The sequence below is a fragment of the Theobroma cacao genome, chromosome 9, assembly GCF_000208745.1.
Source record: "Theobroma cacao cultivar B97-61/B2 chromosome 9, Criollo_cocoa_genome_V2, whole genome shotgun sequence".
NCBI lineage: Eukaryota > Viridiplantae > Streptophyta > Magnoliopsida > Malvales > Malvaceae > Theobroma > Theobroma cacao.
This window is the reverse complement of record NC_030858.1, coordinates 32,066,579-32,087,513: the sequence shown is the minus strand read 5'-3', so window position 1 is coordinate 32,087,513 and position 20,935 is coordinate 32,066,579. Positions and strand designations below refer to the sequence as shown.

General features: G+C 34.3%; 1 protein-coding gene across 2 annotated transcripts; it reads left to right on the top strand.

Annotated features, from left to right (window-relative positions):
- Positions 1,218-20,859, top strand: LOC18590095. 2 transcript variants are annotated; one of them, XM_007015417.2, is made up of 27 exons: positions 1,218-1,525; positions 1,617-1,952; positions 2,043-2,093; positions 2,522-2,604; positions 3,239-3,338; positions 4,003-4,081; positions 4,442-4,565; positions 5,221-5,327; positions 6,251-6,379; positions 6,930-6,994; positions 7,135-7,287; positions 7,670-7,830; positions 7,955-7,986; positions 11,877-12,052; positions 12,615-12,694; positions 13,039-13,104; positions 13,201-13,490; positions 15,174-15,281; positions 16,415-16,512; positions 16,822-16,882; positions 17,860-17,936; positions 18,037-18,108; positions 18,184-18,260; positions 18,814-18,894; positions 19,362-19,464; positions 19,750-19,905; positions 19,986-20,859. In XM_007015417.2, the coding sequence occupies exons 1-27, from the start codon at positions 1,379-1,381 to the stop codon at positions 20,376-20,378; spliced, it is 3,405 nt and encodes a 1,134-aa protein (XP_007015479.2). In that variant the 5' UTR covers positions 1,218-1,378; the 3' UTR covers positions 20,379-20,859. The 2 variants fall into 2 exon arrangements, with proteins under 2 accessions (XP_007015479.2, XP_017982896.1); XM_018127407.1 differs by lacking the exons at positions 1,218-1,525; positions 1,617-1,952; positions 2,043-2,093 and having other exon boundaries at positions 2,528-2,612.

The window sequence follows — 20,935 nt, the reverse complement described above, 5'->3', positions numbered from 1 at the left end:
TCTTTCATCTCATACTCATCACTGAGTTACTTTTTATTACATTAATACTTGTTATATTTTTGGTAGCTATAAGCATGTTATCTACATACAACAACAAATAGATAAACGGATCACCAAAAAGCTTCCTATAGTAGGCACAACTATCATATACACTCCTAATATACTCATATGCTTCCATGAACATATCAAATGTTTTATATCGTTGTCTAAGAGACTGTTTCAAGCCATATAATGACATTTTAAGTAGACAAATGTAGTCTTCCATATTTGAAACAATGAAATCCTTTAAGTTATTGCATGTAGACCCACTCATTAAGCTCACCATGTGAGAATGTTGTCTAGATACTAAGTTGCTCCAATTTACTATCGAAGTAAGTCATTATTATAACACTCGAATTGAACTATGCTTCATAATGATAGGGAATACTTTATTATAATTGATAAAAAAATAAACCAGATAACAAGGTTGAATACGAATAACATAATGCTTCCTATAATTTTATTTTATGAATTATTAAAGAGAAAATGAGAATATTAAAGATTTCCTTAGCTATTTGCTTCTACATATTAACACTTTTTTGAAAAAAAAAAACACTTTGCTTCATACCTTAGTTTAAAAACTCAAATAGGCTGCCTGTACGAAGTAAAATTTTTAAAATCTTGAAAGCTAAGCACTTTATTTTTACTTTTACATTATAATGAAAAACATTTTCGTAAGTGTAATAATTTTCTTAAGATAATATTTTAACAAACTTTGGTCAATGCAAATTATGAGCCATTCATCATTCAAGGCCAACCCTCAACTTCCATGGGGCATGGTGGCTTGATCGAGTGGATGAGTCATGCCAAGTCACATAATTCACTTGACTTGACACCTCTATGCCCAAGTTTTAAGCTTTTAAAAAATTTTAATGTAAATAAAAAATTAAAAATTCCGAATAAAAAGAGGTAAGAACTAAATACTAATATTATACGACTATACTTAAAAACTTAATGAGTGTTTTAAAATTAATTAAAATATTATTTTATTAATAATATTTGTATTAAATAAATATAGTAGTTGATAATTAATATAATAATTTCATTGAAAAAAAATATTTTTTTAATTTGGTAACCCTTACTAGAATGAGAAAAGTAAAATCTAAAATAAAATGCGTAGAAATGTGGCGTGCCACAAAACGTGGAACGGTTAGCCGCGGATCCCCACAGTGAACCCTGTCCTTGTGACACAACAAAACCCCCCTACAACGACGGGTCGCTCCTTCCACGTCTGTTTTCCTGAGCAGATTCTCTAGAGAGCTTCGTGTAAGCTGAATAGCTTGCGCAGCTACCGCTGAGATTTAACAAATAACCATTTCCTTCCTTTCTCCAATATTGAATGTCGGCTTCGCGGAGACTTTGCACTCTCTCCCATTCTCTTCCCAATAAATCCACTCCGTTTACTTTCCTCCGCTCTTCTCCTTCCTATTATTTTCCTTTCTCTCGCCCTCTCTCTTTTTCTCGCCTAATCATGCCCAAAAATCAGGTAACATAATTTTTTACTTTATAAATGGAACTTTTACCTTTTTTCTCTGTTTGGCTCAAAATAAATTTTTTTTTTGAAACAAAAATGGAAGGAAAAGCCAAAGCCGAAGGCGGTTACGTCTGCTTCCGCATCAGTTGTTGAAGCCGTTGCTAACAAACTCGGCGATTTGATTATCTCCGAAAATAATAACGGCCAAATTTGGAAGCCGACGTCGTATGGAACTGTGAGTGGACCCACCGCCGCCGCTGCCGCCACCGCCACAGCCACGGCCGTCGATATTCAAACCGAGAAGAGAAGTGTTGATTTGAGTAAAATTTTGAAGCCTAATTTGTTGGATAATTTCAGTGTTGATAATTCGACTTATTCACTTGCACAAATCAGAGCTACTTTTTATCCGAAATTCGAAAATGAAAAGTCTGATCAAGAGGTAACTGTTTGTTTATTTTTTCTTCGTTTTTGAACGATGAGGCAATATTTTTCCTGTTAATTAATTTTCGTTGGCTCTGAATGTGTTTAGATTAGGATACGGATGATCGAGATGGTGTCTAAAGGTTTGGCTACTTTGGAGGTATGGATTACGCAGCTCTTTACCTTTATTTGGAAAAGGGAGAAGAGTTGTAAAGTTCTTTATTAAGAAGCTTGTGCTTCTTTTTGCTATAATAGTTTTGTACATCATTTTAAAAAGGCAATAGATAGAATAACTTTAAGATTTTGTTTTAGGTTCCTTTTGGTGTTAATTTTGCTATTTACTTTTGCTTCTTCTGAAAGTTACTAAAATGGAAAAGCAAAGAGTAGAAAACAACGAGCAAATTGTTAAAAATGTATATAGAAAATTAAAATTCATACGAATTTGATATTTACAAGAAGTTAGTTTCAAATATTCCGAAAGCCAAAAGCAAGTAGAAAAAGTGACAACCAAATGTAAGCTTGTTTTTTAGTATTTGTGTATGGAAATGTGTATAAATTTTTATACGTATAAATTTGGAACTTCCACAGGTTTCGCTTAAACACTCTGGATCTCTGTTTATGTACGCGGGTAATGAGGGTGGAGCATATGCTAAAAACAGCTTTGGAAATATGTATGCTTGTAAAAATCCTGGATCCTCTTCTCTTTACTATTCTTTTGGTTGGTGGTTCTTCCGTTGTTTCTAATTTGATGATTCGAACTCTGACTTATTCTATGTTTCAATTAAACCTGTCAGTGTGGTATATGTGATGTGTGTGACTTATAATTACTTTGTTCTTTTTAATCAGTGTTTACTTGTGTTGTAGTGTAAAATTGAGCATTAGATGTGTAATGTATCAGCAAAAAAGAGAAATTAATAGTTGTGTTATAGATTACAGATTTATAGGCAGATCCCCTTTCGTGAAGTATAGCTTATTACAAAATATAAAAATTGTATAACATAAGAGAATGCAGTGAAATATAAAAATATAAAAATTGTACAAAATGAGGACACATCAATGAGATGTGCCTTTTTAGGTGCCTATTTCCTTTCAAAAAAGCATGCCTAGTTGCCAAAGCTGTGTGCCTTGGTAAGGCAACTGAACGTGGGGGGCGGGGGGCAATGCCCAAAAGCACCTGACATTAGAACTGGGCATGCCAAGTTACTTGTCTTGACTGCACTGTATATATTCTTTCTCTTTTCTCCTTTCGGGTTTCTGCTGTTTTTCCTTTGCTGTAACTCATGGGATTTAACATTTTTGCTGTAGTTACACTGCTGTTGGTGTTTTTGTTCTTGGGAGGATGTTTCGTGAGGCATGGGGGACTAAAGCTGGAGAGAAGCAAGCACAATTCAATGATTTTATTGAGGTAGCATTCTAATTACAATTGCGGATGAACATAAAGTGTAAAAGAAATCCACCAAAATGAACATTATATGAATTTATAGCATTCTAGCCAATTAGAGTTTGCTTGATCTCTTTCTATCTCTTGCCATGCTATTTCATCTTTTCACATCCATATGTAGAAATATTGCTAATAATACTGGGACTCAATGCCATGGTGATGATTTAATTTAAAAGACTCATGAAAGGAGAATTATGATTAATTAGATGTTGGACGGGCAGAATGTACCTCTAACTTGTGTTTTACTTGTATACCTTTTGCTTTGGGGTTGGTTCTCAAACAAGGACTCGTTTCACAGTGAATTAAACCATGAAAAATCAATTACATACGGCAGGATATATGGTAAAATGCTGTGCGAGCGCAATTGATGCTTGCCTCCATTTCCTATTAACTTGCTTTTCTCTCTTTGATATCATTTTTCCTCCCTTAAAAGGATTCAATTGTTAATATTCAATGAGCCACATTTTTTTATTCCTTGGCCTTAGAGGCAGGAGACCAGCCTCTTTTGGCTGCCTAGTTTATCTCTATTATTCTAGGTCTATATTCTTTCTGCATCAATTACAATTGCTATTGAAATTTCTTTTGCCTTCTTAATAGACAGTTTTATGATCTTTAATCTTTCTTTCAGCATAATCATATGTCCATATCAATGGAGTTGGTAACTGCTGTTCTGGGAGATCATGGACAGCGCCCTCGAGAAGACTACGGTTAAGTGTTTTTTTTTTTTTTCACTTTCTTCTTATTGCTTTGAAATGTTTGACTAGCTGTCAATCTAATTTTGTTGATGATCAACAAAATTATTTTAAACATATAGCAAGAAAAAATGATCTAATTTTTCTTATTAATATGTAGAGTCTCGTTTAGTGCTGTTAGAAATTTTCTGAGATAGGGGTAGTTTTTTCAGCTTAGTTAATGAAATGTCAGTGCAAATGCTGGTTTTTGTTCCATTTTTAAAATGAAAATTATTTATAGTACTGTCTATGATGAAACTATCCATATTAATTTGCACCATTATTTAATATTGTTTGTCCTACATTCCGTAATACTTATTTTCTTGCTTCCTTCAGCGGTAGTAACAGCTGTCACTGAATTGGGCAACAGAAAGCCAAAGTTCTACTCAACTCCTGAAGTAATTGCTTTTTGTCGTAAATGGCGTCTACCAACAAATCACATATGGTTGTTCTCAACAAGGTGATGATCTAGGATTTGTATAGTTATCACAATTCAAAAATTGGTTTGATTAATTATCTTTACAACTACACATCCTTAAAATAATTATGTTTATGGGGTTCTTTATAGTGATAACATGGAGAATCAGATATTTTTGCTGGTATTTAAGGTCTACTGTTCTCATGTGATTGCCTGCTTCTTGTTTATATCAACAAGATAAAGCAGAAATTTTGAATTGATATTAAATTTTGAAATTCACATGGCTTTCTTTTTCATGAGTTTGTTGATAAGTAAGTTTTTACCCAAAATTTGTATTCATTAGACTTAGCACAAATTCTTATTTGTGCCTTATTATATGTCGTTTCTTTCCTTGTTTCCTCTCACAAACTTGGTTGACTTGAAAGTTTAGAGTTTCTTAACATAGCTTATCTTAAAATTGTGCAATTATTTGTGGTTACTGGTTAGTTTGTGGCATTAGTAGCTATTTTTCATCCTTCAGCATCATCTTTTCTTTCTTATTAGTACTGCGATTTCTCTTTCAACAAATGCATTTTTGCTAATTCTTTAAACATAATTTTTTGAGTGTGGCATCCACTATTTTGTAAGTTCTTCTCTTAGATGCATATAGATTATGAAACTACAAGAAAAGCGTCTGATTGATCTTCTATAACTGTAGGAAGTCAGTGACATCATTTTTTGCTGCTTATGATGCTCTATGTGAAGAAGGAACAGCGACTTCTGTATGTAGGGCTCTCGATGAAGTTGCAGATACATCTGTACCTGGTAAAGTTTTTCACTCAAGTATCTTTCAGTTAGCTGGTCAGTTGCTTCTGCTTTTCAAACAAAGTGCCATTTGTATTGGAAGTATTGCTAGTACCAAACTGTAGGCCAAGTCTAGCTATTACCAATCAGAAGGAGTTCTTGAAATGAACAAGTAGGATGAAAGAATAGACAGTATTTAAAATGCTATGTCCAATCAAAAGGTCAATTGTAAAAAGTGCATGAAAAGCATGCCTCACTTAAGTGTCCCTTTAATTTCTTTTGTTAGCTATGGGTGAGTATTTTGTGATGACTTTTGCTTAATTATGATAACACTTGACCTTTGAACCACCTTAAGCAATTTAATGAGGCAAATCTTTTAATGTTTATTAGAAGATCATATACTTAAAGCTCTTTAGACATGATACATTGAACTTTCTTTGTTATAGATAGAAATTAATTTTCAAAATTAGTGCCTTACTTCATTGAGGTGAACACTTTTGTTGTGCCTTGTGCCTTGGACAATACAGGGTCCTATTGCCTAGGGATGTGCATTATACCTTTGACAAAACTGGATGGTAATTTGGAAATGTATGTCCTCAAATGGTTTGGGAGAGGAGTGTACTTTCCATGTCATTATAATCACCTCTAATGCATGCTAGTCTCACTATTTTTTACACCTATTAAACAACATTTTCGTCACAGATGCATAAGCTGCATTTCCAAGTCACTGATTCCAGCTTAAATTGTGCATTTGCTTCTGTGGCCAACACTATCATGAAGTGACTGCTTGGAAGCAATTGTTTGCAAATTTTCATTTTGCATCCTCAACATTTAGGGTCAGTGTTATTGGATTCAAGTGGTGCTGTATTATTCTCCGGTAAATTTAAAGGAATTTATCGTGATGTATCTGAGCAGCGTTTAATCAACATGTTACCAACACGCAGGTTCAAAAGATCATATAAAGGTGCAGGGAGAAATCTTAGAGGGTCTTGTAGCTCGTATTGTAAGTCATGAGAGCTCAAAACATATGGAGGAGGTCTTGAAAGATCACCCTCCTCCGCCTGCCGATGGAGGTATGAGGCTGTATCTTCTCATTCATTTTGTTTATATTCTTGGTTATGAAGTAACTTTCTTGTGAAGACATATCTGTCTTTCATCCTTTTTTCTTTTCTTGCATATATTTCTTTTTTTTTTTCTAATACATTTATATACTTTTAACACACTCCTAAGAGAACCGGCATGTTGTTTTGTAGTTAGAAGCCGAGTGAACTATCTAAAATGCCCAGGACCGCTATTATGATTCAACCAGATAGTATAATTCCTATGTCAAAAGTGCAAGCACCCTTACCTATGCCTAGGGAATCAGAAATCAACTCTCCTGAGTCATCAGAGGGGCTATTCCTTCATTTTTTTGACTCTTGAGCTTCAAGCAAAAGTTGCGTGCTATTATTCTTAACTATGGTGCATGCACTGCATTTCTTTTTTCCATTTTAATTCTTTGCATGATTTTTGCTTAAGAACATACTTTAAATTTAATATGTTGGCTGTTAAAAGACGTGTATCTCTTGAGTCAAAACTAATTAATTCTCTTTTTAAATTATGTAATTTCCTTGCCTACTTCAGCTGGCATAGATTTGGGACCAAGTCTAAGGGAAATTTGTGCTGCGAATAGGTCAGATGAAAAACAGGTGACTTGGAATTTCTTTGAATATGAAATACTGTACTTTGTCTTCTGGTTATTTGTGACACATTTGATTAAGAAATTATATCACTTGGGATACTTTTTTATCTGTGAATCTTTTTGTTTTTCTTGAATCTACCACTGCAGCAAATAAAGGCACTCCTTCAAAATGTTGGTTCTTCTTTCTGCCCTGATCATTCAGACTGGTATGATGATGCGCATTCAAGAAATGCAGATAGATCTGTTCTTTCAAAATTTTTGCAAGCTCATCCTGCTGATTATACAACCACTAAGTTGCAGGTTAGGCTACTCCACATTCTCATTTTTCTTCCACCTTCAGAGCTTGTTCATATCCAACCAGCCTGAAACTGAACCTGAATAACCACAAACTGGATAGCATGAAATTTGCTATCAAGCTCCAACATGTAGTGACTTGACCCAAAAGTCAACAGCCCAAAACTTGAAATGGCCCAAACTGAGCAACCTGAGCTAAAGTGACCCACATGTATATTCTCCTTCATTACTTTTTTAACCTCTTACCCAAAAGCCAATAAAGCTTCCTTCATTGATTGAACTGATTAAATTTTGGTTTCTAAATTTTTGTGATCTCTTCAGTTGTTACATGGATATTTCCGTTATAGTTTACACTTGAAATAATAATTTGATTTCTTTACTAAACCAGGAAATGATTCGTCTGATGAGAGAAAAACGTTTCCCAGCTGCGTTCAAATGTTATCATAACTTCCACAAAGCTGAATCTGTTTCAAGTGACAACCTTTTCTATAAAATGGTCATTCATGTCCATAGTGACTCAGGATTTCGGCGTTATCAAAAGGAGATGAGGTATTTCTTAAACTTACTCTATAATTTTTTTAGTTACAGCCATTTTTTTTTGTTCATTTGTACGGAAGCTTATTAATTATTTTCTGCATTGTCTTATTGCACAAAAAAATTTGGAATGCTTCAGGCAAAAGCCAGGATTATGGCCTCTTTATCGAGGTAAAAATATTTCATTCGCATACTTGGACTGTGTTTGAATGTTGAACTTAACAGTTCTTGATGAGTGTTAATTTTTTGTTAAGGACATTTTTCAATTAGTTAAGGTCTAATATACACTTAAAGGACATAGTTTCAAATTAGTGATCCAGACAAGTATAAGAGTTGTGTTCTTATTTTGCTCATTAACCTACAAATTTGCAGAATATAGAAAAGTGTTTCACGTTCAAGTCTCTAGGAACATGTTTGTGAGAATCTGGTGCTTCAAAATTTGTGGATTATTTTATTGTGATAAATAAACCATTTTGCTAAATCTTGCCTGTGTGCTTCATGAATTCCTTTCCTTCTGTTACTAATCTATGTTCATACTTCTTGCAAGATGCTTAGAAATCAAATAATTACAACGTCAGCTCATGTGATTTGTTTGATACCTTTTTTTCTTTTTTAAAAAATTGATTTGTATGATTCCTAAACGTTAAATCAGCAGCAGGTCATTGTGACTCACGGAAAACTCAAAAATAAAATAGTTTCTGTGCATATATAGGTGTGAAAAATTTCTTGAACTTAAATTATGTTAGTGTTTGATTTGCTTAAGCTCCCTATACATGACTAGATAGAGTAATGCTTTCTCACAATATCCTAGTTGACAGATAAAACTAATTAAAGGTGGGTGGAAGTTAATACCTTTATGGAAGGAAACATGCAAACAGCAATATTTTGTGAGGAAAAACAATTTGCTGGGTACAGTTTGCATGATGAAGGTTAGAATTCATTAAGAGAGGATTGCTTCTAGTAGATATTGATAAGAGTTTCAACAATCTTATTATCAGAAGAACTATTATGTTGAGAAAGCAAAATAATATTATGCAGTTGATGCAACCATAAGACGAAAAATCAATAAAGCAGCTGAGATCTTTTCATCTCAAATTGTTTGATGGTACCTGAAGTAGATTGTTGGTAATACCTAGGGTTGAATATGCTTGATTTTGCTGTAAACCTTGTTGTCATTAGTCCTTTCTGGAATTTCATAATAGAAAAAACTAAGATGATGTACTTGTTTACCATGGGAATCTTAGATTCCCTCCTCTGTACTAAAATTGCTTTAGCTTAGTTAATGTTAGCTTTCAATGGTGAAAGTAAGCTTTTCTTTTCGTATATTAGACTAAAGTCAATATCCACAATGTGACTATTCTATTTATAGTAGAATGGAGAATTTGAAAAACACCAAAATAGCCCTAAACCTATATAAGTCATAACAACATATATCAATCTTTAACACTTCTGCTCAAGCTGGAGCATAGATATTGATCATGCCCAGCTTGTTACGAATATAATCAATCCTAACTCGAGAAAGATTCTTAGTAAACAAATTTGCTGACTGCTCTCCCGTGCTCACAGCTCTCCCGTGCTCACATAGGAAGTTGATTGAGGAATAATATCATTTGTATCATGTAAGAAGTAAAACACTCAGAGAAATACTCTTTAGCATTATCACTACAAAGGATACGAAAATTAGAGTGAAATTGAGTACGAATTTCTGCACAAAATGCAACAAAGGTGGAAAACAGCTCAGATTTAAATTTCATTAAATATAATCAAATACTTTTGGAAAAATCATCAGCAAATGTAACAAAATACTTAAAACTGTTTTTTGAAGTCATGGGACTAACTCAAAGAGAGACGTAGTCCTTTTATTGACTCTAGACACATATGGCACACGATGGTGCTTGGAAAACTCACAAAACTCACATTTTTAACTAGACACAGATACCAACTCAGGACACATTTGCTTTAACACTGATAGAGTTGGATGACCAAGCTGATGGTGAAGTTGGAAAGGGGAAAGATCATTGGAACAGGCAATTGATGCACCAGCAGAACGAAGAAGAACAACAACTTCAATCATTAGATATAGTCCATTGGATTCACTCTCGCTACCAACAATCTTCCAAGTCAAGAGATCCTAAAATAAACAATAACCAGGAAAGAAGGCAACACAACAATGTAAGGCTTTAGTTATTTGGTTAACAAGCATCAAGTTAAATGGAAAATTAGGAAGATGCAAAACTGAAGATAAAGGCAATGGCGAAGTAACAGACACACTACCACTACTTAAGACTTTAGAAGTTGACCCATTTGCAAGAGTGACATTAGTCCAATGATTGGAATGTCTATAAGTGGATAAAATACTCGAATTTGCTGTCATATGGTCAAATGGCACTTGAGTCAATGACCCAATGATGAGAGGAAGAAGAAAGACAAGCTGTGAGATTTCTTAACTAAGGTCGTAGTAGAAGAGGATGAAGGCTGTTGCGACTTTTGGAATTGAGTATACCTAGAACACTCCTCATCAAATGTAATTATCGTATGGCCTTCAGTGCAGGGTGTAGTGGAGTCGCCACCTTATGATGCTGCATGAGCAAATTTAGAGGGGGCAAGATACTGCTGCTGTTGCTATTATTGTTGCCCTTATGGAGGAGACTAATAATGATAATTTTGTTGTCCCTGTAGGAATTTAGAGCACTGATTCCTGAGGTGACCTTGTTCGCGACAATTATAACACACTCTTGGACCTGCATGACCACTTGATCCCTTTCCACCATGGCCCCCTCTAGAATTGCCTCTTCCCCTTATGGATCCTCCTTTATATTCACTGCTAAACCCAGTAGTACCCTGTGAGATAGCAGATCGGTCAGACACATCACTATTAGTAAGAACACTTTCCTTGGTAGCACTCAGTACAATGGTAACCACATCAAACAATGAAGAAACATCCTTTTTAGCCAAGAGCTGAGAATGAATCACTTCATACTCTGAATCTGAACCAAATAGCCAACCAAAGACAAACAGTCTCTCACGTTGTTCTTTCATCTTAGCTGCATCGGTTGCAAGTAGCATGGCAGTGTAGAAATTCTGTAGCACTCTTTTAATCGTAGTAATAATCTATAATTGTCCGTCCATTCTGACTCGGATGACTAACCTCCTGTGATTTGTACCTGAAAAACACACATGCGATAACTCCCATAACTCTTTAACTGTCGTAGTATGTTGCATTGAAATAACCATCTTTCTATCAATACAATTAACAATTTGAGAAAACAATCTTCCATCATCTATCGTCCATACCTTGGCAGCATCTTCTTCATCTCGACAGTGTTTAGTAAGATGTGCTTCCTTCCCAAGTCCTCTTACATTAACCTTCATTAGAAACTTCCATTTTACTAAAGTAGAACCATCTCTAGCTAGCATAACATCAACTATTTTGTGATGTGAGGACACAACCTCCACACTCTTACTACCTTACAACGCCATCTCATTGACCTTTAAACACCGCTATTAAAACAATCAACTAACACAATGCAATACTTAATAGCAACGGATTAAAGACGACACTAGCAACCTAACAAAAACAAATCAACTAACATATCAAAACCAACCAACCTTATATTCAACTAACAAGGTTTACTATTCTCAATAGAACCCGATCCGCATGGTTACAACAATTCGACGAGTACCTTCTTTTTTTTAGGGTTTTGGATAGGTAGGCTCTGATAGAATAGAGAATATGAAAAAGACTAAAACAGCCCTAAACCTACATAACTCATGACAATATATATTAGTCTTTAATGAAAGCCAAAAAATTTCAGAAAAATGACTGTTTGCATTTTGGAAAAGGGATGAAAGTCCAGAAAAAATTTAAGCTATTTAAATAAGGGGTTAAGGTCAAAAACATACCAAATGACTGAATTGACATGTATTTTCATGTAAAATCTGTTTTGTGTGTGATAATATTATTTTCCATTTTTTTCTCTTTTCTTTAAAAGCATTGAAGAAACATACTTGCTTGTGTTGCAAAAAGTTAGTTATTCTCATGCTCTTTGTTTTTTACTCAGGTTTTTTTCTTGATATTAATTTGTTCAAGGCAAACAAGGAAAGAGCTGCTGAAATTGCGAAAAGCAACAATGATCTAGTAGGAAATGTAAATAATGACAGTAATATATCCACAAGAGATGGTTTAGCTGATGATGATGCAAATCTAATGATTAAACTGAAGTTCCTTACATATAAGGTATACTTACTTCTACAACTTTCTTGATGCGAAGGAGGCACTTATGTTTAATTTGTCTGTGAGATTGGATTTGATGATTTGGCCATCTTTGTAATGTTTATAGAAAGTGGGTAATTGTCCTTGCTTAGATTTTCGGTTTGAAGATTTGTTGTTGGCATCAAAATGATAACTACAAGGCTAAGAGAATTCCGTTACATGAATCAATATAGCCCTTCCTTTTTATCATTATAATTCATACATGGCATTTAGGATTTTGAGCATCACATTAAGGAAGTATTCTTCTCTGTTGTACCTCTGCTGTTGGTTTTTTCTTTTTTCTACAAAATGGTAATTTTATGTGATAGTTATCAGAACAAGGTGTGTTGTGTAAATATACAAATATTTTTTCTTTAGTGAGTATTATTGGCCATTATTTATTGAGCAGACAAATTGCCAGAGGATGAACATTCATTTCCTATTTTCTTATAATTCTGCTTCTTGTATGGTTCCCAAATAGTAATTTTCATGTGATATTCCTTTGGAATCTGATTCTCATCATGCTTTGCCCTTTTCCTCCCGCCAGTTGAGAACATTTCTGATCCGCAATGGGTTGTCAATCCTTTTCAAGGATGGGCCAGCTGCTTACAAGGCTTACTACCTGAGGTGAGGTTTGAAAGGAAGGTGTAAGATGAGACTTCACTATTTGGTGAATTATAATAAGGAGCAAAAAATTGCGAGGCTTTGGTACTTGGTTGTTAGATAGTAATTATGGTCAGATGTTGGTCATCTCTCTGTCTCTCTCTCATATTATATATTACGTTTTTTCCCTTTCTAATATCTTACACTTTATCACATATTCTTTTTACTGTGGTGATATATGATTGGCCACAAAGTTTGTACTATCATGATGTTTGCATTTTCAAATTCTTAAATAAATCAATAAAATTTGAATAATAGACTTCAATTCAGCCCATTTACAAAAAATTTTGTTTCTTTCTGGTATTTAGGCAAATGAAGATTTGGGGCACTTCAGCAGGGAAGCGGGGAGAGCTCAGCAAGATGCTCGATGAATGGTAATGATGAAATTTTAATTCTATACACTTGGGACATGAATTTCATTCTCTCTTTGTTCTCTTGGGCTTTTATTTATTTTTCTGCTTTAACTTCAGGGCTGTGTACATTCGAAGGAAGTGTGGAAACAAACAATTATCATCAGCAATATACCTTTCGGAAGCGGAGTCATTTCTTGAACAGTATGCAAAACGCAGTCCAGAGAATCAGGCTCTAATTGGATCTGCTGGGAACTTGGTACGAACCGAAGATTTCTTGGCAATTGTTGAAGGAGGCAGAGACGAAGAAGGTGATCTCGCGACAGAGAAGGAGGCAGCAGCAGCAAGTCTTTGCCCCTCAGTCAAGGACACTATTCAGAAAGCTGACAGTTTGATTGTTTTTTTCCCTGGTAATTTTAATTTGCCATTTGGCTGAAGCCCCATTATTCTTTCTTGTTGAGAAGTTTTTTACTGTTATCTGGCGAATTAACTTACACTGAAGGTCACTGAAATATTCCCTGGTGACTGTTGCAAAATGTTAAGATCTGATTTTATAATATACTCTTTTTTTGTTGCTAAAAGATAGGATCTTTGGCTCTTGAAGGCAAAAGGGTGTCTGATGATAGATCTAGGCTCCTTGAATTTCTTAACAGCAGCCAAAAGTGCATTTGTGGAAGCACTTACTGGCCATGGAATGCATAGGAATTTGTTAGAAAAAATACATTAGAATTGTCTTTTGAACCCTTCAGTCCTTTTCGTTAACACTTAAAGCAAATTTTTTGCAAAAGTTTTTCTTTTTCCTGCAGTTGTATACACATCGTGTGGTCAAAAACTATTAAAATTGTTTATCCAACATCTGAAACATATTAAGAAGAAAAACTTATTAACACACCAACTTTCATCCTTTTGTTATCAGAATTCATGTTTAATATGTAAAACATTCGTTATGCATTTTCTTGCATTTATGATGTAAATATTACTACCTAAGTTTAAAAAGTATGATCTTGAAAATTGCAATATGGTGTGATAATGCATAATACAAATGTATAAAAACTTTCCTCCCTAGTTTCCTACTCGGTTTTTTAACCATAAAAATAAGTCTCTTTAACAAATATATGCTATTATTTAACAGGAGCCTCCTTGACCATAAGTACATAGATTGAGTAGTTGTTGGTAGGGAATAGGTGGGTAAATATGTGGATGGTTTAGTTCTTGTGTTCAATACCGTGTATTTGCTTCTGAATTTTTACAGAAAAAAAAAAAACTGAAAATAAGTGAGAAGAAACTGCTTATAAGCTATCTTCAATGATCATATGCATATTAATTCTCATAACCAGTACTATTCAATTCTCACATTATGTCTAGTTTGAATCACAATCCAAATAATAATATCTTAAAATTAGTATTAGGAAGAATCAGCCTTTGTGTTGTGCATTATGGTTTTGTTGCATTCAGCCCAAAAGTATGATGCCAACTGGGCTCTAATACTCAATAAAACTTCTATTATGTTGGAGTAATGAGTCAATATTTACCTGAAGCACTTTTCCTTGGACATTTCCTCTTGGTTTCTGAAAAGGTTATCTTCTTTCTGACCAAGCTTATTGATTTGCCACAAGTTGGTACCTTAAGCTATCTAAGTTGCAGCTTGGACTTAATTGACAGTATAGTGGTATAATTTTGGGTCATCAAATTTGGCGACCGCTAGATGCCTAGAACGTAAAGAATCAGGACCAAACTGTGGTCATTTCAATTTAATTTTCTAAATCAAATAACTTGGTTCTGAATTATTTGTGTGGTAGCTGGCTGTTTCCATAATAAAAGTAGTGTCAGCCAAAGTTTACCTTGTCCAATATGTATTCCATTTTACATATGGCTGATGGAGAGTTTGCCTGATATTATTTTCCAAATATTTTGCAGTGTATTTTTTGCTTATGTTAATCAACATGTTTCAATTGTAGCTCACTTAAAAGTAATATTGCATTTTCTCATGTATGATTCAAGAATGCTATTGTATTGTTCTTTTCTCTATTTACATTATGTGTAATGGTCATCTTAATTTCTGTGCATTGACCTCAATACAATTGCGTTTTCAGGAATACCTGGTTGTGCTAAGTCTGCACTTTGCAGAGAACTATTAACTGCCCCAGGAGGACTTGGAGATGATCTGTCAGTTCAGAGTTTGATGGGTGACCTTATCAAAGGTACATGATAAATGTGAAATTGATCTAATATGCTTTCTGAAACCATTTGGTGATTTTAAAACTTTGCTCCATATGTAATAATGATCTTCTTACTCGAAATGTCTCTTTTTTTTTAATGAAAGATACTTGCAATGTCTCTTGATCATAATTAAAAGCTTCTCTATGTTCAATGGTTGTATGCATATGTCTATCTAAGCCCTTCATCTCATAATTTTTTTAATATACAAGGTAGAAATGGTTTCACATCCTATTTGTTTGCTGGGGTGTTAACAGCATTAATGATTGGTTGGGATTAGTATATATTATTGGTTAAAATATTTTGCAATTTGTATAAATCTGGTGAAATCTTGTTGCAAAAAGTTATGTAAAATTTAGGTATAATTTTTTGTCACAAAGTTGATATATGCAGGTGAATTTTAACAAAAATGTATCAATTGCATGAAATACATTTTAGACATGACAAACAAATACAGTTTCGTTGTACCTTTAGATTATGGCTTGTAGAACTTACCTTGGTTGGACCAAAATTAGGAATGCTATTCATGTGTGTGTATGTGTGATTTCATGCAGAATAAGTTTTTTAATATTTATCAGCCTCCATTTAAACTTAATTATATAACATAGTGCAACAAGCACTCCATAACTTTTTGTGTGATCAATTTCCACCAATCAAACTTTTGAATGTACTAGTCTATTGGGATCATAAATGCCAAGTTTGAAATCAATTGAATAACATTATCTCTTTTTTATTGAAAGGCAATAACATTATCTCTTTAATTTGTGTTTATCAATGATTGCATATAATGCCAAATTTAATTATGACTGGTATAAAAGTTGACAATGCTGGTATTTTTTATTGTTTGTGTATGTGTGTGATATATCAGACACTGCTTGGTGAAAAACTAATATTTTGCTTTTGCCATTTCTGACAAGTTACATTGGCACATCAAAAGGAAGGGTTACTTTACTTTGAGACTTGAATAATTTGATAGGTGTGTTTATGTACAAAATTACAATTACAAGCAATAGGATTGAGCACCAAAGTACATGGATTAGATAATTCGTATATATGGTTTGTTAATAGTTACTTGATGTAATTGAGGTTTTACTTATTTGTATTGTGTTATAAACAGGAAGATATTGGCCAAAAGTTGCTGATGAGCTCAGGAGAAAACCTAATTCTATAATTCTTGCGGATAAGAATGCACCAAATGAAGAAGTTTGGAGACAGGTAACTCTCTCATTGTTTGACATGTGCGGTACACTGCTTCAATGAAGTTAACAAAAGATAAATCCGAAGGGATTTGACTGATAATAGCTGTTTAATTACTATATACTGAACTTTTGAAAGCTGAACTACAAAATTAACCCTATACTCAAATGATGGTATATTTTGATTCTTCTGTTAATAATTACAAGGTTTTTGTGGTGGAAGGTGAGACATATTGCTGAAAGATTAGCTCTCTTTTCCCCTTTACTGTTCATATGGTTTTTTAGCATTCTAGGAAAATTCATTTGATGGTCCCCTTTGTATCTGCAGATTGAAAACATGTGCCGTAGCACCAGAGCTTCAGCTGTTCCAGTCATACCTGATTCTGAAGGTTGTATCTTATTCCAACAGAAAGTTGTTAATTTTTTGGGTTTTAAAGTGTTATTGTTGACAAAATGCTAAAGTGTGCTTTGGATGCATTTCATAGTTTGTTTGCTAGTCTGATATACTTTGTCTGCATGATGATTATCTTAAATTTATCCCTTGCTATTCCAGATCTGTCTTTGAATATGGAGTGCATACAGATAAACTAGTCTGTTTTTTTCTTGGGCCTAGGTGGTGTTCAAGTGGGTTAGAATTGATCATTTCAACTTTCAAGTTGTTTTGGGTTGATTGGGCCTTGGGTTATTCAAGCATATTAGTAGTTTCGGTGTCCAAAAAGAATAATAAATAAAATAGATAGTTTCAGTGTTGGTTGTTTAAAGTCTCAAAATTTTTAGAGTGGGATCATTTTTGCTACTTTTAGCTTTTATGTTCATTGTTTTTTGAGTTTAAGGTGTATTTTGGTTTGAGCTGGGTTTATTCCCCCCTCCCAAAAAAATATATGTATATACACGAGTTTGACTTAATATCCTTATTTTTTTTATTTATAAAACAGATAGTTATTGCCTAATTGACATGCTAGATAAATTAAGTACACAAATATTTATGTAGGACTATTAAATGAAGGTTTTAGAAGATTATTGTATTAAACCATTTGGATTGATTAAAAAAATTAAAAAAATGTAAAAGCTTTTGTGTCTCCTATTTCAGTATTGGCATCTAAGTTTGTTTTCATGATTTTAGTTTAAATATTGGACAACTTTCAGAAATGCAAGTCATATTCAACACTGGTGACAAGTTGGCTATTACCTGTTTGATGATTTTGTTGGGCTGTCAGATACATATAGCTTACTCACACCAAGATTGTGCTGTGTTTACACATATGGAGGAGAATTAGGAGTCTAAGTAATATAGAATTGATGACCTTGCATATAGGTTATTCATCTATCATCTCAGCCTCAGTTGAATTCCTCTGTCAACATGCAGGGACTGACTCAAATCCATTTTCTCTTGATGCATTGGGTGTTTTCATGTTTCGTGTGCTTCAACGAGTCAACCACCCGGTATTCAATTGCCTTTCTCTTAATACTTGTAGGTATGTGAAAAATCACACTCCCAATTGTTACCATCTAGCTAACACTTCCTCAATTTTATAAATTCTAGGGTAATCTTGACAAGGCATCTCAAAATGCTGGCTATGTGCTGCTAATGTTTTATCACCTTTATGAGGGAAAGGTACATTATGCTGTACCAAGTATAGTGTTTACTCTCTTTCACTCAGCATTTTCTAACACCTGGTCATATATTTAGAGTCGTGAATACTTTGAGGATGAACTGGTTGAACGTTTCGGCTCTCTTGTCAAGATGCCATTGCTGAAACCTGACAGGTGAGAATGTTGCCCCCTAAATTAGTTGGCTATTTTAATGTATTTCATTCTACTAGATGAAGGAACCATAAAAAAGATTAGGGAGAATAGAAATAGAGTGAATATGAAGAACCCTGCATAAAGTTTCAAGAGAAACCAGGAAAAAGTAGTTTTTTTAAATAATAATAATAATAATCAAGAGAACTGGAACAGAGGAAAGTAAAAGGTGCTAGTAAGCTGCCCCTTCAACAACAAAGAAGGAAAAAGAAAATAAAAGGTGGTCCAAAAGACATAAGAAAAGTGAACTAGGCACTTGAGCATTGGTGATGATATTGCAATCTCTTTCCGTTATACCTGGGACGGACCAATGATCTGTAAATCTTTGAATTGTAGGATTGTACTATCCTCTAAAGATTGACTTGATAGTGTTTTGTCATCATCCCTCCCTGCCTTAACCCAATATCCAATGAATATTCTCTTATTTTATGAAGAATATGAAACTAAATGCCATTTATTTCAACCTTTTCTCCCCTTTTTATTAGACTTATATTTTGTGTACTTCTTCCATCTGCAGGAGTCCTCTACCTGTTCCATTGAGATTGATTCTGGAAGAGGGAATAAATCTATACAATCTTCACACTAATAGTCATGGAAGGTTGGTCAAAAGTTTAAACAATATATGCACAAAGTAGTCATACATAAATCTTCTTTGTAGAACAGTCTACAACAATGAATTGAAGGAACTAAATGTTATAAACTTTCATTCTTTCTTCTCTTGTTTTTTCTTGTTCTAGCTGATAAATGATTAACTACTTATAAGCTTATTCTAATTCTTGACTTGTATTCTTCGTTGGTAACAATATTTTACATGGGAATTAAGACTAAGCTGTTTTTATCTTGTGAATTTGTTTATTTCAAGTAACCATGTGACATAATCTATTGCATTTTTCCCTTCTCTTTTCTCCCAGTCTCCTTCAGAACTTACTAAGTGGTCCCAGCTTTGGTCCTAGTTTTGCCCATTCCATTGTAGGCTTCCCTTTTGGTGGCAGTATTGTCATTACTTGTTACTGCTTTAACTTTGGTGGATATATTTACATCGTTGTTTCTTGTTTTTTCTGTTAGATTGGAGTCAACCAAAGGCTCATATGCACAGGAGTGGGCTAAATGGGAGAAGAAATTAAGGGACACTTTGTTTGCCAATGCTGAGTATTTAAATTCTATTCAGGTCGACATCATTATCATTATCTTCTTCTACTTACTGCATTCTTTTGTCTAATTACATTTTTCCAGCAGTCAACAAGGCACTTATCTGCTTACTGTTTGCAAATGGAAATAGAAATAATTTCAATTGCAAATGAATTCTGCTGTAGTTTCATATTCTCACGTTTTAGATAACAGAAATTGGCCTATATAATTCATTTTGAGTTACCTTTATTAATATGGATTTTGGGGGAATTTACTTATTCCAAATTCCAAACATGCTTTTAATTATTTTTTTGTGTCTTGTCAGGTTCCATTTGAGTTTGCAGTTCAGCAGGTGGTGGAACAACTGAGAAAGATAGCGAAGGGTGAGTACATAGTGCCAGCTGAGAAGAGGAAGCTTGGAACCATTGTTTTTGCTGCTGTCAATTTGCCTGTTGCAGAGATCCAGAGTGTCCTTAACAAAGTGAGCAATATTCTTTGGCCTCAACTTTTTTGAGTTCATTCACTAGAAATTTGAGTAATATATTGTGTTGAATGGAGCAGTTGTCTGGGGAGAACGTCAAGGTCGAAGCTTTCCTCAAGTACAAACATATGGAGGACATCCTTAAGAAGGCTCATGTGACTCTTGCTCATAAGAGAAGTCACGGTGTCATAGCTGTGGCTAGTTATGGCCCCTACCTCCATCGTCAGGTTCCTGTGGAACTGACTGCTCTTCTCTTCACGGATAAAATCGCTGCACTCGAGGCCCGACTTGGCTCTGTTGATGACGAAAAGATAGTCTCGAAAAACCAGTGGCCCCATGTTACCATATGGAGTGCGGAAGGAGTAGCGCCCAAGGAGGCCAACACGTTACCACAATTGCTTTCAGAAGGGAAGGCAAGTCTTGTTGAAATCAACCCACCCATCACAATTTCAGGCAGACTGGAATTTTATTGAAAACTCCGGTTTCTCCCTTATCTTCATTAGATTATCAGGGTTGCTCATGAATCGGGTTGGGTTGAATTGGGTGCATGCAAATGGAATAGAGGGCTGAGTTGCAAGCTTCCATCTCATGAGATTTTGAGGGTTCACAATAAAGGGATTGCGTATTGAGGTGGCACATTTTGGTTAAAATTGAATTCGGGCTTCCAAGAAATACTAGTGTACGTAAAGAGTAGAAACAGAAATTTGTTAAATTTCATGGAGTACTTAATTTGGGCGAAGGAAGAAATTGTGGGACAGTTTACCGTCTGCTGCCCTAAACGCCTTAATTCACAAGAATAAATATATTTGTTTATATTTTCTAAAATTGTTAAAAGGGTGCTGTTGGACATAAGAAGAATTATTTTCTTTGTTGTAAATGTAATGCACGTCACGTCTATCATGGGTGCAGTATTATTTTTCCTTTTAGTGTACGTTGTCCATATTGTTCCTATTATGACTCATTCATTATATATGCTAATCAAGTAATAATCATACGAGTTATTATTACAAAGATAATCATCAGGCCATAT